The following is a 14,288-nucleotide window of genomic DNA, read 5'->3' on the forward strand; positions in this document are numbered from 1 at the left end:
CCTGGATGAATCTGCTGCCTTGTAGAACGGCCTGATGTTTGCTTCCACAGATGCCTTACTACAGCTACGGTACTTTCCCAAAATGCTTTGCTGGCTGGGGCTGATGGGAGTTGTAGTATGGACCCATCAGCCACATATACAGTGGTACCTCGGATTACAGACACTTCAGGTTACAGACTCTGCTAACCTAGAAATAGTACCTCGGGTTAAGAACTTTGCTTCAGGATGAGAACAGAAATTGTGCGGCGGTGCAGCAGCAGCAGCAGCAGCAGCGGGAGGCCCCATTACCTAAAGTGGTAAGGTAAAGGGACCCCTGACCATTAGGTCCGGTCGTGACCGACTCTGGGGTTGCGGCGCTCATCTCGCTTTATTGGCCGAGGGAGCCGGTGTACAGCTTCCGGGTCATGTGGCCAGCATGACTAAGCTGCTTCTGGTGAACCAGAGCAGTGCACGGAAACGCCGTTTACCTTCCCGCCGGAGCGGTACCTATTTATCTACTTGCACTTTGACGTGCTTTCGAACTGCTAGGTTGGCAGGAGCTGGGACAGAGCAACGGGAGCTCACCCCATCGCAGGGATTCGAACCGCCAACCTTCTGATCGGCAAGTCCTAGGCTCTGTGGTTTAACCTGCGACGGCGCCACCTGCATCCCAGTTAAAGTGGTACCTCAGGTTAAGAACAGTTTCAGGTTAAGAATGGACCTCCAGAACGAATTAAGTTCTTAACCCAAGGTACCACTGTATATGAACCAAATTATCATAGACACTGCAAGTCTTCCCTCTTCAGGGCTCTTTCCTTCAAAGGAAACTCCGCTTGGTAACACTGCTGGAGGAAGAGGGTGCCGTGTAACAACAGCATTGATTTTGGGTGGGCAACCTCTGGGGGCAGCTTGAGAATTTGGAAGCCAGAGGAATTCCTGGACAATATTCCCAATGGTTAGAGGTATTCCAATCCTCAACATAGCTCCATGCCCACTCTAACTACAAGACATTGGATAAAGCATGCAAAATGTTGACAATTACTGCATAAAACTAAACTCATGCAAATCCAACCCATTTCACTTTTTTCTTTTCTTTTTGGCACAGAATTGTAATTGCCTGGAGGCCAGGTTTTATTTATTCAAGCACGGCCTCACTGAGAGGCAGAGAAATGTTTTTTAGGCGTTCATTCCCGATGAGTCACCAGGTCAAGTCTGTTGCTTCAAGAAAGCCAGGAGCTCTGTGGCACCTCAGAGACTAATGCATTTATTGTGATGTGATCTTGCATCCTAGCTAAGAGTACTGTAGAGTCCTCTTCAGCAGATGACATCAGACAAAAGAGGGCTCTTGCATACTGGACATCTGATGCTAGGATACATTTGCTTAAGATGCCAAGGCCTCTTTTTGTTTGGGGTTTTGTTTTGCGGGGAGGGGACGGCTAGAGGATTGTGTGGGTGATGGTGGATCAGGGAACAGAGAAAGAAACTAAGCAGCCCTTTTAAATCTAGTGAAGCTCTCTCTACTCATCCATTCCAGCTGCTTGTTTCAGACAAATCCTGAAACGTCTGTTTTGTCATTAAACTATATAAATTAAGAAGGAGAAGCATTTCTGTTTGTGATCAACTGAGAGCACAGATTTCTCTACTGCTGTAGGTTTTTGCTGTAAGTTAGCAAATCAAAGCACAGGAAAGTAGTGTTGTTCCCTACAGATGCTGTTGTGGGTAGATGGTGTGCTAATTCTTTTTCATACATTTGAATTTTATGTAGAAATCTCACTGACTACAACTAGCGCTTAGGCTGCAGTCCTATATGCACTTTACATGGGAGTAAGCCCCACTGAACTCAATGGGGCTTATTTCTGAGTAGACACGTGTAGCTCTGCACATCGTATGGCCTTTTCACCCAACCTTCTATAATTTCTCGTATGTAAATAATCTGCCAGGATAACGCCACATCTTTATTATATATATTTTTATTCCGTTCCTTCAAGAAGCTCAGGGAAGAATGGATGCCTTTCCCTCTGATTTCTGCAACAAGCAGGTGTGTGAGTGTGACTGCCTTAAAGTTTATGAGTACCAGTTGCTGCAAATCACAGGAAGGGAGGCCCTTGTTTCACATCGAGTTTGAAATTCTCCCACAGGCATCTAGTGGGCCACTGTGAGAACCAGAAACTGGATTAGATGAGCCATTGACTTGATCCTACAGTGCTTTTTTAAAATTCACCCAATATACTTTGTGGTTAGCAGGATCTTTAACCCGCCCTGCCTAGCATTCTCAACACTACCCCGCCTAGTCTAGGAAAGTGTATACTACTACAATAAAGCTGAAATCTTAGTAAATGCCACTGAACTCAACGGGACTGACTTCTGAGTAGACACATAGGATTGCATACATTTTACTTGGAGCAGACTTACTGAAATTAATGAACCACGGCCATTCATTTCAATGGGTTAGCTCTGAGTAGGACTACCACTGGACACAACTCCTAGCCTTTCAAGCCGGTATGGAGAATCTTTCCCAGACTGAGGGCCACATGGCAGTGGTGAGAAGGCAAAAGTGGTCACAGTAGTGAATGCAAAATGTACTTCTGTGTGGCAGGTTTGTTTCTACACACCCCTTTCTCCACCCAGGAAACCAAGCGGCAGGATCAAAGTGCAAAGATGCATTGCAGCCAGACAAAAATGTCGGAGGAGTGTAGTTGGGCTGGTGAGGGGTGTGGCTGAGGAGGGGATATGGCATCTGAGGGCAGGGGTGCCAACTTGAATAAAATATTGCAGGGGCCCAGGAAAGCCCCGCCCCACATCACTGATCACATGATGCAGTGCACACACACCATCTGAATGGGAATGCTCATCAACTTTGCGGGAGCCCACCCCCTTCAAATATTTCATTGTGGGGGCTGAAGCCCCCATCGCCCCTAGGAGTTGGCTCCTATGTCTGAGAGAATCCCAAGCCCAGATTGATAGGCCTCCACTTTAGACTGACAATACTTTTTGCGTCAACTTTTTTCTCTTAACAAACATGTCCTTAAACAGGTGGCGCTGTGGGTTAAACCACAGAGCCTAGGACTTGCCGATCAGAGGGTCAGCGGTTCGAATCCCCGTGATGGGGTGAACTCCTGTTGCTCAGTCTCTGCTCCTGCCAACCTAGCAGTTCAAAAGCACGTCAAAGTGCAAGTAGATAAATAGGTACCGCTCCGGCGGGAAGGTAAACGGTGTTTCCATGCGCTGCTCTGGTTCGCCAGAAGCGGCTTAGTCATGCTGGCCACATGACCCGGAAGCTGTACGCCGGCTCCCTCAGCCAGTAAAGCGAGATGAGCGCCACAACCCCAGAGTCGGCCATGACTGGACCGAATGGTCAGGGGTCCCTTTACCTTTACATTAAGAAAAGGATGGCTAAATTTTCCAGCATCATAGTATCTCCTGATCTAAAACGCAGGAGGCAGTAATTAGAAGCAATAAAAAACCCCTGCCATGTTCACAACAGAGAGCTTTAGAATGTCATAAGGGAGATAAAGCAAGACAATCAAGTGGCCATTTTATCCATGGCCAGAATTTCCCAGGAGCTTCAAAATGTCACATTTATGTTTCTTCCTCACAAGAGACCAAAGCTCCCCCAAAGATCTGGAGACCATAGAATCATAGAATCGGAAGGGATCCTGAGTATCATCTAGACCGACCCCCTGCAATGCAGGAATATGCAGCTGTCCCATAAGGGGATCAAACCTGCAACCTTGGCGTTATCAGTGCCACCACCCTTTAACCAAGTGACTTATCCAGGCATTCTCCAGGAGTTTGCTTTTTTACCTTTTCCTTCCAAATATTTTGCCATTTATACCATGTCTTTCAGGTTTACATGCCGGAACACATTTACTACCGATTGCTTCAACTCACTCTGGGGATTGCTCTTTTGGCTGAAAATCATGGTGTTTTTTTTAAGAAAAACAAAAATACAAAAATCAGGGGCAGCCTTTGATAATCTTTTGTTAATACGGTGCCCTGTGCGAGGTCAAGTGGTCCGTCGGTAGAGCATGAGACTCTAAATCTCAGGGTCGTTGGTTTGAGCTCCACGTTGGGCATAAGATTCCTGCACTGCAAGGGGTTGGACTAGATGACCCTCATGGTCCCTTCCAACTATAATTCTCAGATTCTATAACCTCCAATAACAAAGTCCTGCTCTGACTATAGCTTGGGAACCCCTTTTTGCCCATAGGTATCTAGAGTCATTCTTAAACCCAAGTTGCTTTGTTTTGATTGTAAAGTTTCTTTGGAGCCCTTACGCCATAGGTAGGAAATAAAGGAAGGAAGGCAGAGCTCCTGCCACTGCACAGCTGCATAAATCCAACCGGTGTAGTTTTGCATCTCTCCATTCAGAATGGAGTGGACTATAAATCGAACGCCAAATGAATACAAAGAAGCCCGCAAGTGTATGCAGTATATAGCCTCACTGGGGATTCGAACACGCGACTACACGGAAAAGGGCGGGCCTTGAAACAAGAGCAAGCGCGTGGCGTCGGGAACTGGATTGGAGGCGAGCTGAGCCAAGAGGCGTGGCCCAATCAGAGCCAAAGGGCGTGGCCCAACGGGACTGAAGCTTGCGCGCGCGAGAGGGTGGAGCATCGCTTTGAGTGGAATGTTATGGGTGCGGCGCTTCCGGGTCGAGTTCTTGACGTCCCAATCCGAGCCAGGCGCGTTGTGGCCCGCAAAACGCTATGAGGCAGGCTTGGCGCATGCGCTCTGAGAGGAACCTCAAGCCGCAGCTTCTGCCGAGCGCATGGGCAGTGGCGGTCTCTCCGTTTCCTCGGCGAGCGCATGCGCGGTGCTGTCGGGCGGTGTCGGTTCCGGGTAAAGCAGCGATAGGAGCGGCTGCAGGAGATTCTCGATCAGGTCGGCCATGGCGGCAGCAGCGGCGACAGCAGCCCCAGGCGGGGCGGGGGTTGTGCCGGGACCGGGAGCGCCGAAGCTGGGAGTGGAGACGGTGAAAGGGCAAGTGTTCGACGTGGGGCCGCGCTACACGGACCTGCAGTACATCGGCGAGGGGGCTTACGGCATGGTCTGGTGAGTGAGCGCGAACCGCGCGGAATGGCCCTGTCCGGGCGCCGTACCCGCGCAAGGAGCCCGAGGCTTGGCTGGCTGACCCGCCGAAAGCGGCCGTCCCGGCCGCCGTAGCCTTTCCGACAGGCTTCCGCCATGTTGCTTCTTAGTTACTGAACCCCGACAGAAGGCGCCTGCCGCGCTCTCGACGCTGCTCTCCCCGCCCCGACCCTTTCCGCGTCGGCTCCCGTTGCTTCTCCGCTCCAAGGCTCCCCGTTGCACGCGCAGGGCTCTCCTCTCGGCTGCAGCCTTTTTCTGCAGATGCTCTTCTCCCAAACTGCCCTGTGAACTAGGAACGAGCAGAAGCAGCACGCCCTAGCCCTGCCAAGTCATTGTTGTGCTCCGAGCCCCTCCCAGGGACTGCCCCTTGCCGGCCCGCTATCTCCTTGTGCCAATATTTGCCAGCTTCCTTGCTCATGCCTCCATTGTTCGGAGGCTGGCTGGTGCCTTCCTGCTGCTTTCGAAGGGCGCTTCTGTGCATTTTAATACCAAGGTGGCAAGCAGCTTGGTGGTCGCAGCCCTGGTGCCCCCTTGTCACTGCAGCACTTTGGTGGAGAAGTTGCATCTGACAAACTTCTTGTTGCACGGCTGTTGGCACCAGGGACACGTCTTGCAAGTCGGAGGCTGGCTAACCTGCCTTCTTGCCAAACCTCTCATTGCCATGTAGTTAAGTAATGCGGGAATGCTTAATATGATGTCAGCCCCACTCAGTGCTAGCACTTTTTACACCACTATTCCTTTAGGCTCCATAGTTTTGCCAGCCTTGTTAAATACCATATTGAGACATAGTGTGTGTTCTTTTCTAGACTTGGATTGACACTAGGCCTATAGTTTTTATATTAATGGTAGGCTATTCCAATAACTGAACTTTCAAAACTGCTGTATATGCCTCATTTGTGCCTTCAAAAGTTAACCCAGGCTAGGGTATTTGCAATATCCTATTGTATGAAACCTAGCCACCATATTACACCCAACAGCTTGGGTCTGGTACATAAGCTGCCAGTACCTGTAGCAGTCAAACTGTGTAACACCTTTTATTCTGAAGTATTTATTACCTCCTCGCTAAGCATCTGATCTTCTAGGCTTCTGTGCTTACACTCCATGTCTTGAGAGCTTTACAGTAGGTATAGGAAACATTTGGTGCTGCAGATGTTGCTGAACTACAATTCCCATCAGCCCCAGCGAGCATAGTCAGTGGCCAGGATCGTAGCAGTTGTAGTTCAGCAACACCTGCAGGGCCAGAGCTTCCCTGTACCATGCCACCTAGTGTTGACTCTTTAGGTCTCATTCTGTCAGCTCTTGCCAGCTGCCAGGACTTTTGCCAAGTGGTGATAATGGAGCCAAACAGTTGGGTTTTCTAAATAATTGTATCATGCAATTTGTATTGCTGTGCCTGCTATTTCCTCCTCTCTCCCTTATCTTTCTGTCCTTGTATTGATCCTATTGACTTAAGATCCAAAACCTTGGTGTACATTTGGGGCTTTCTGACTGCCTTGCATGGAAGCAGTTCCCCTTGTCAGTTGCTCTTGTGGATCACCAGACTGTTTTCTTCCAATGGGGGAGAGGAGGGGGAAAAAGGCATTTGGCAATTTGGAGAAAGAATGTATGCAAGCTTTTATACTGAGGAGACAGTCTATGTATGTGCACGGACCCAGAGGTTACCATCTGCATGTGTCTTTTGTCTTCCTTTCCCCCACAGCTCTGCCTACGATCATGTCAACAAGATCCGGGCTGCCATAAAGAAGATCAGTCCCTTTGAGCACCAGACGTACTGCCAGCGCACACTGCGAGAGATCAAGATCCTTTTGCGCTTCAAGCATGAGAATGTCATCGGCATCAATGACATCCTGCGTGCACCTACCATTGACCAGATGCGTGATGTGTATCCTTGAAGGCCACTGTTGTCCCTTCCAAGCCTGGAAGGGCACCTACGTGAAAATATGTTTTGATGCCCAGAGGCTGTGGGAGTCACACTGTGATCTGCATAGAGTCCTTGAATCAAATGCGTGGCTCTGAGGCTTTGGCTGGCACGCAGCATAATGATGTGCTGTGGAATTGCTGGGAAAAGATTGCGCCAGCATCTGCATTGGCTTCCTGTTGTCTTCTGAGCATGGCTCTGGGCGTTGTGCTTTTAATGGGTTAGGGCTAAAATGATCACTTGGATCAAGAATGTTCTTTTAGTACCATGCCTCTGAATAGGTTTACATCACAAGCATGTGAAGAGGCGGTGTTATTGGCTGCATCATTATCAGCGATACATTCTGCTTGGCAGTCATTGGAAGTGTTAGCAACACTCAGTATCTGGCTGGACTACACCTATGAAAATCTAACTCAGCCTGAGGGACAAATTGTGGGTGGCATCATGGGTGGCTCAGCACTTTGTGTGCACTTTATGGTTCCCCCTTCCCCTCCCTAGATGCTCCTTTACGTACAGTACTACTATTAAAGTTGTTTTTCTTGACTGTTGCTCTTGCTCCCTCTTTCCTGGAGGGGGCACCATTTCTCCCTCTGCAGATATATAGTTCAGGATTTGATGGAAACCGATCTGTATAAGCTGCTGAAGACCCAGCAGCTCAGCAATGACCACATCTGCTACTTTCTCTACCAGATTCTCCGAGGGCTGAAATACATCCATTCTGCCAATGTGCTTCATCGGGACCTGAAGCCCAGCAACCTTCTCATCAACACCACGTGTGACCTGAAGGTGGCATTCAGCAACTTTTGCTAGACTCTTTCCTTCCCTCTCCAGCTGACACCAGCTTCCCCCCCCCCCGCCCCCTCTGCATTTTGCAACCTTAGATTTCTGCTCACCCTGGGTTTGCTACTCATGCCCATCCCCTTTGGGGTTTTTCCCCTCTCTCTCTCTCTCTCTCCTTACAGATCTGTGACTTTGGCCTGGCTCGGATCGCAGACCCAGACCATGACCACACAGGTTTCTTGACGGAGTACGTCGCTACTCGCTGGTATCGAGCCCCTGAAATCATGCTTAATTCCAAGGTAAGATAGTCGGGAGTGAAGACTAGCGATGCAAAGTTCAGTTGGAAGTGAGGTGTCTCGACTTCGGGGGGGGGGGGGGTTAACATAGCCATGAAAGCAACATGAAGACATTTTCTTAATTTAATAACACTTCGCTCACACCCACCATATGGGTCTTTATTTTTTCAGAAAATCTGGGGAAAGAGAGATGTCTTCCTGAACCCTGTACTTTTGCTGGGGCCATAGTTTCAGGCTTTCAATGCCTCATAAAGGAACCTTAGTTTTCCTCCTGCCAGATAGTCACTGTGCAAGGAGAAAGCAGCCTCTTTATGAACTGTGGGCTGGTTATGCACGGCAGGGAAGCCCAGAACCTGGTTCTCTTTCCATGTCTTTTACCCCCTTCTCAGGGCTACACCAAGTCTATTGACATATGGTCTGTGGGCTGTATCCTGGCTGAGATGCTGTCAAACCGACCCATCTTTCCTGGCAAGCACTACCTGGACCAGCTGAACCACATCCTGGGTAAGGGGAAAATATCAGGGAGTAAAGCATTTGGTATTGGAGGGGAGAGGTTTTTGGCACTCGCCATTGAATGGCCAACTCTGCCTCCTTCTTGGTCTCTTTTCAGTGCCCGAGGCCTTGCTTGTTACAGAACTTGAAAACTATTTTCCCTGTCCAATATACCCAACACAGTTCTATCTGCCATCTCTACAGGTATTCTGGGTTCCCCATCTCAAGACGACTTGAACTGCATCATCAACATGAAGGCTCGCAACTATCTCCAGTCGCTGCCCCAAAAGCCCAAGGTTCCCTGGGCCAAACTGTTCCCTAAGGCTGATCTCAAAGGTAAGGGAGGAAGAAGGCAAAGGGTGTTCAGCCACTTCTGTGTCCCAGCATGCATTGCTCATTGTTGTCCATTCTCACATTCCAGTGTTTTCCCAACTATATGCCTAATTATACTTCCCAATATAACCTAAGCCAGAAGTCTTTAAACTCTTTTGTTTCATGCTCACCAGTGACTGCTGAAAGAGAAGGTTCCTATTAGCCTGTGCAGGTTGCAGTTTCCCCCTCACTGTTCAAATATAAATGTTGCTCAGCCACCTGCATTTCCACCCAGTGGGACCAGGACTTTTGTGTCTCTCACCACTCTTGCCATGAAGGGGTATGAAAATTAGCATGTCCTGAAATTTCCTCTTGATGCAGCTATTAACAATATAAGAGCTGTGGTCTTGTTTCTAACTAATAACATAAACACACAGCCACACCCTAGACAAAGCAATGGGACAGGCTATACTTGAATCCCAAAGGAAAGTGGATTGTGGACTTCAAATAAAAAACACCACAGAGGAGCTTTATGCAGATTTCTAGAGGAAAGCAGGCCAACTGAGAAGCATCTGATTTGAAATAACTCATTCCCTGATAGGGGATGTTCATAACATTCTGTGCCCTCAAAACTGAGGATAGGATAAAAGTTCTTAATTAGCATTCAGAGGTAATGCCAATCAAATTGTCAGCTACCAATAAAGGTGGACAAAACATAGTGTTGATGCTAATGTTAGACCCCTTGAAGCCAAGACAACTGAGATTGTTGCACTATGGTTATGCTCTGTGCAGCTTACAGTTCCCCAAACAAATTATAATTCATCCACAAAAAGATAAAACATTAAAGGTATTTGGAGCTGTTTATGGTGGTTCCTTCTGCTCTTTGGCAGTTGGGGGCTGGCTGATGGTAAATGTTGCAACTCAGAGAAGTTCCCTTGCCACGATCTGTCAAACTGTTGTAGCCCAATCCAGCGCATGTTTCACTTGGAAGCAACTCCCACTAAGTTCAGTGAGATTTACTTCCTTTAAGTTGAAAAGCAAATAACTCGAGACTTAAAACAGGCAGCAAACAATTTCTTCTAAAGAGCAAGAAACCAGCCAGAGTGGCATTTGGATGTTCTTAGAATACAAAAGTGTGAAAAGACCATTGGAAGGAGGACGGGTGATGGCTGAGAAGCTAAATGAATTGTCCTTGTTGAGGACATGTACGGTGTGTGAGAGCTCTCCTCTATTACAGTGTTTGGAATACAGAGCACTAAGGAGCTACGTTAAATCAAGATGATACACAGTGAAGATTTCTAGGAGCTAATTGATAAGTTTCAAATTGCAATTGGGGACAGATTGCATTTACCTTAGAGTCCTTAAAGACCTTAGATGTTAAAAGCCCAGCAACTTCACAAGTATGTGCAACTTGTCAGTGTAAGGCCAATTTTAAAGAAAGGATTCGGGGGTGAATTGCAAATGCCACACCTGTAAGTCTTACTGTTACAGGTCAATTGGTAAAAGCATTATGAAAGCCAGTTATTAAGTGCATAAGAGAGATTCTGGGGTTATGGTGAGCAGCTCACTGAAAACATCAACTCAGTGTATGAATGAATGAATCTTTATTTGTGTCAGCCAACTCAGTGTATCATTGCTGCGAAAAAAGGCACTCGGATTTCCCAGGCACTCAAATGTTGAATTAATTGGAAAGGTGTTGAGAATAACACTCTGGTGCCTCTCCTTAAACCTGTAGCAATGCCTGAGCTAGAGGAATGTCGTTCTGGACCACGCCCAGGCCATGCAGGGTAGTGCAAACCGGGAGAAGGTACAGAAGTGAACAGCCAAGGTGGTCAAGTGCGGTGAAGCATCTTCCCTAGGAGGAAAGAGCAAAGCCTGTGGGGCTGGTGGCCGCCAGCATAGATCGCATTCAAAGGGAGTAGACGCATTTGCATGGCGCGATTGTGATGTCGGCAGCCGCCCATATTCACAACGGAGAAAAGGAACGTCCACTTCGAAAACAAATACACCTGTGAATAGGCACAAAATGGAGAGAGCTGTTGCTGCACAAGCAGGGCATGGAAGCATCTACCTGGCCGTCATTGGAAACGGGATGCTGGGCTAGCTGAACCCTGGTCCTGATCCAGGAGGAATCTTGCTATGGGATGCTGTCAGTGATGCCAGCCACCCTTCATTGCTCTCCGCTGCCACCTGTGGCCAGATTCCAGCCCTGCAACTATTTGCTGGCACAATTTTGTGTGTGTTTGTGTGCGCGTTTTCTTCCTGTTGCCATCTGCTGTCTGGCTGCTGATACTGCATCCTATTTCCCCCACCCTCCTTTCCCTTTTTCAGCTCTGGACCTGTTGGACAAAATGTTGACCTTTAACCCTAATAAGCGCATCACGGTGGAGGAGTCCCTTGCCCACCCTTACCTAGAGCAGTACTACGACCCCTCAGATGAGGTGCTGGACGCTTTGGTTCTTGGGGTTTGACTACCGTTCGAGGGGATTTGGGAGCGCAGGGCGAGGAACGAGAAGGCGGGAGTACAGTGGGCTAGGATGGGCGGACTTGGGAAACGAAGGAGTTTGGGGACCAGGTTTCCTAGATATTTACATCTCTCCCTTTGCTCCACGCTTAGCCGGTGGCTGAGGAGCCTTTCACCTTTGACATGGAGCTGGATGACCTGCCCAAAGAGAAGCTGAAAGAGCTGATATTTGAGGAGACTGCACGATTCCAGCCTGGCTACCAGGGGCCCTGAGGGGCTGTTCGGACCACTGGTAAGTCAAACAGCACTGCGGGTCAAGAGATTGTTTTAGTAAATCTGCCTGACCTTCAGAAGGCCAGCTGTGGGGCAGAAATACGTTGGCCCAAGTTACTCACATGATCGGTGTTGAACGCGGTGATTCTGAAGTGGCTTGTTCCCACTACCAGTTACTTTGCGACGATGAACTTGGGACATCCCCTTGGTGGAGATTCCACTTCCCGGTACCTACAGTTCCGTGAATGGACTGGGGATGTCCAACGGGGTGGAGCAGATCATTGCTGCAAGCTGCTTAAGTTATGAAACACACATGTGAAGGAACCTGGAGAGAGAGTTTTATCTGAACTTTGCATGTGTATGTAGCCAGAGAAGTTTTATGTTGCCTGATCATTGCCTGCAAATGCTTACACATATACACACATATACATCATCCAGTTGTGAGGCATTATCAAGACTTGTTAGGTAGACACTTTTTGCTATTACAAATTTCAGAAATGTGTGTGTTTGCTATGTGGATGATTTTGGGTTTTTTTGGTTTCCCCAGCAGCTAAGCGATTTAAATGTTGCTGCATCGTGTGATTTGTAGACAGGACTCCTGAGTATTTACGTCTGTAATTCTCATAGGATTTCTTTTTGTTCCAGGTCTCTGCTTCACCAGGAGATGATTTGGGACTGTACCCAGCTCCCCTACTGGATTTTAGAGGGGAGCACAGGATTCAGGGGGTACCAATTTGGGGGTGCCCCTGTCGACTTGCTGTACAACTGCGCTTTGCTACGTGGCTGTGAACCCTGGTAACCCATCTCTGGACCCCCTTAATGTGATGTGTCAGGGTGAGACCCTGGTGCCCAGGTTGGGGAAGGGGAGGGGAGTACCCTCCCCTACAGGAGGGAAAGGAAATCGGTTTCCCCTGTCCTTTAACCCCTCCCTCAAAGAAATTGAAGGGAGCGGAGTGTCATCTCCTTTTTTTGGCATTTTATTGTCTTTGTTAACGAGTTAATAAACTAATGCAGATTTTTTAGCAGGGCCATTTTCTGATCCCTTGGGCATTATTAACAAAGGGAGTTGAACCTAAATCCTGGCTCCTGGACTCTCGCTCTTGTAATCCACAGAACCACATGACTGTTCCACAACTGGGAACAGAGCCCAAGGGTTCTGACTCTCTCCCCCCGCCCCCCCCCCACTACACTCCTTGAGAACTCACAGGAGTCCTGGTTCCTCCCTGCGCAAATGGAGGGCATGTATGTGCTGGTTTTTTGTCTGCTGGTTAGTGCCATTTTTCAAACACCTTTCATGCACATCTCTAACCTTAACTCGTCACTGTGGGCAGCAGCTGTTGTGCAGCGCAAGATGAAGATCTTTACAAAGCTAGAAAGGTGTGCCTGTTCGGAAGAGGGGGGGAATGTCTCCCCCTTCTGCTTCTGTGGCTGTGCAGATGAAAAGGAAGGCTTTCAACTTCATTTGCTTCCTCTTTTAAGGCAAGGTTTGTTGTTGTCTGCCTCTCCCTCCCTCCTCCCCCTTTCCATTTCGCATCTTGATAAATTGGGCAGTCGGGGTACGTGAACCCTTTGACGTCCCTCAAGAAACCAATTGGCCTCTGCAACGGCACTGCACTTTTGTCTTCTTGCTGCTACAAACTAACATGGCTGCCCTCTTAATTCCCCCTCCCTCCACTTTCATCAATGATGTTCTTAAACAATGTGTGCAGAATTTTACCCTCCCCCCCCCCATTTGCCTTGGTCAGATCAAAGTCCAAAAATGATCAGGGGCCTGCAGCTATCAGCAAACATGAATTTTACAAGGGAGGGGAAAGGCTGGGAAGATGACGGACGATCACATCTTGTGTGTCCTGAGGGGACAACCCAGTTGCCCCGTAACAACCAAACTCTTGAGGGGAGGAGGTATTTTGGATATGCGAGCACTAAACCAGGAACAAGCGGCTAGACTGTTGTCTGCTGAAAGTATTGGGAATGAAGCAGCCTTGGTTGAAGGCAAAGCTTTTGGGAAGGGAGCACTACTTCTTAGATGGACTAACTTCTGGATTTTAAGCCCTCCCATCTCTGTGTGTGCCATTTTGGGGAGGGGGGTACCAGTTTGGATGAGCAAGAACTGCCAGAACCTTCGGGTTCCCAAAGACAGAAATGTTGCAAGCAGAAAAACGGGAATGTGGATTTTGTCTGTCTTGTTTCCTTAGCTTATCTAGTTGAGTGAGGAGGAAGTCTCTGTTCGGACAGTGTTGCCTGTTTGTCCATCCACGATGGCATGCTAAATGGGCTTCCTCCTGGGGCGTGTAATACTATGAGGGAACTTGGATTGAAGGGAAATAATGCCTCCCCATCCCCTCCTGCTTTGAATTGTATAAAAAGACCCTGAAATAAATCATTCCTTTATTCCTTCAATGCCTCATTTTGTCTTATTTTGGAGGGGGAAACGTGTATTTTTAACTGTCTGAGAACTTAAGTTGTTTTTTCCCCAGGAGGGTTTGGGGTGTCGAGAAAAAAAGAGAAGCTTCGGGCAGACATCTGCCCCTACTAAACATCAAGAATGAAGACAGGCCCAGAAGGAAGACTTGGCTGCAGGACTAGTTTTTCACTTAAAAGTTTAGTCCGCACAAAAGCGCAATGAAGATTCAACAGGAGCGCTTGCATCTCCATTGTACAAGGGGTAGCAGCGCTGCCTTGA

General features: G+C 48.3%; 1 protein-coding gene across 1 annotated transcript; it reads left to right on the plus strand.

The window, feature by feature from the left end:
• The first annotated feature begins 4,770 nt into the window (after positions 1-4,770).
• On the plus strand, positions 4,771-14,005 carry MAPK3 (mitogen-activated protein kinase 3). Its single transcript, XM_081168427.1, has 9 exons — positions 4,771-5,034; positions 6,770-6,952; positions 7,585-7,774; positions 7,951-8,067; positions 8,454-8,568; positions 8,761-8,892; positions 11,200-11,309; positions 11,486-11,624; positions 12,251-14,005. The coding sequence occupies exons 1-8, from the start codon at positions 4,871-4,873 to the stop codon at positions 11,603-11,605; spliced, it is 1,131 nt and encodes a 376-aa protein (XP_081024553.1). The 5' UTR covers positions 4,771-4,870; the 3' UTR covers positions 11,606-11,624; positions 12,251-14,005.
• Positions 14,006-14,288: the final 283 nt, after the last annotated feature.

This window comes from Podarcis bocagei (assembly GCF_964188305.1).
Source record: "Podarcis bocagei genome assembly, chromosome: 13".
Taxonomy (NCBI): Eukaryota; Metazoa; Chordata; class Lepidosauria; order Squamata; family Lacertidae; genus Podarcis; species Podarcis bocagei.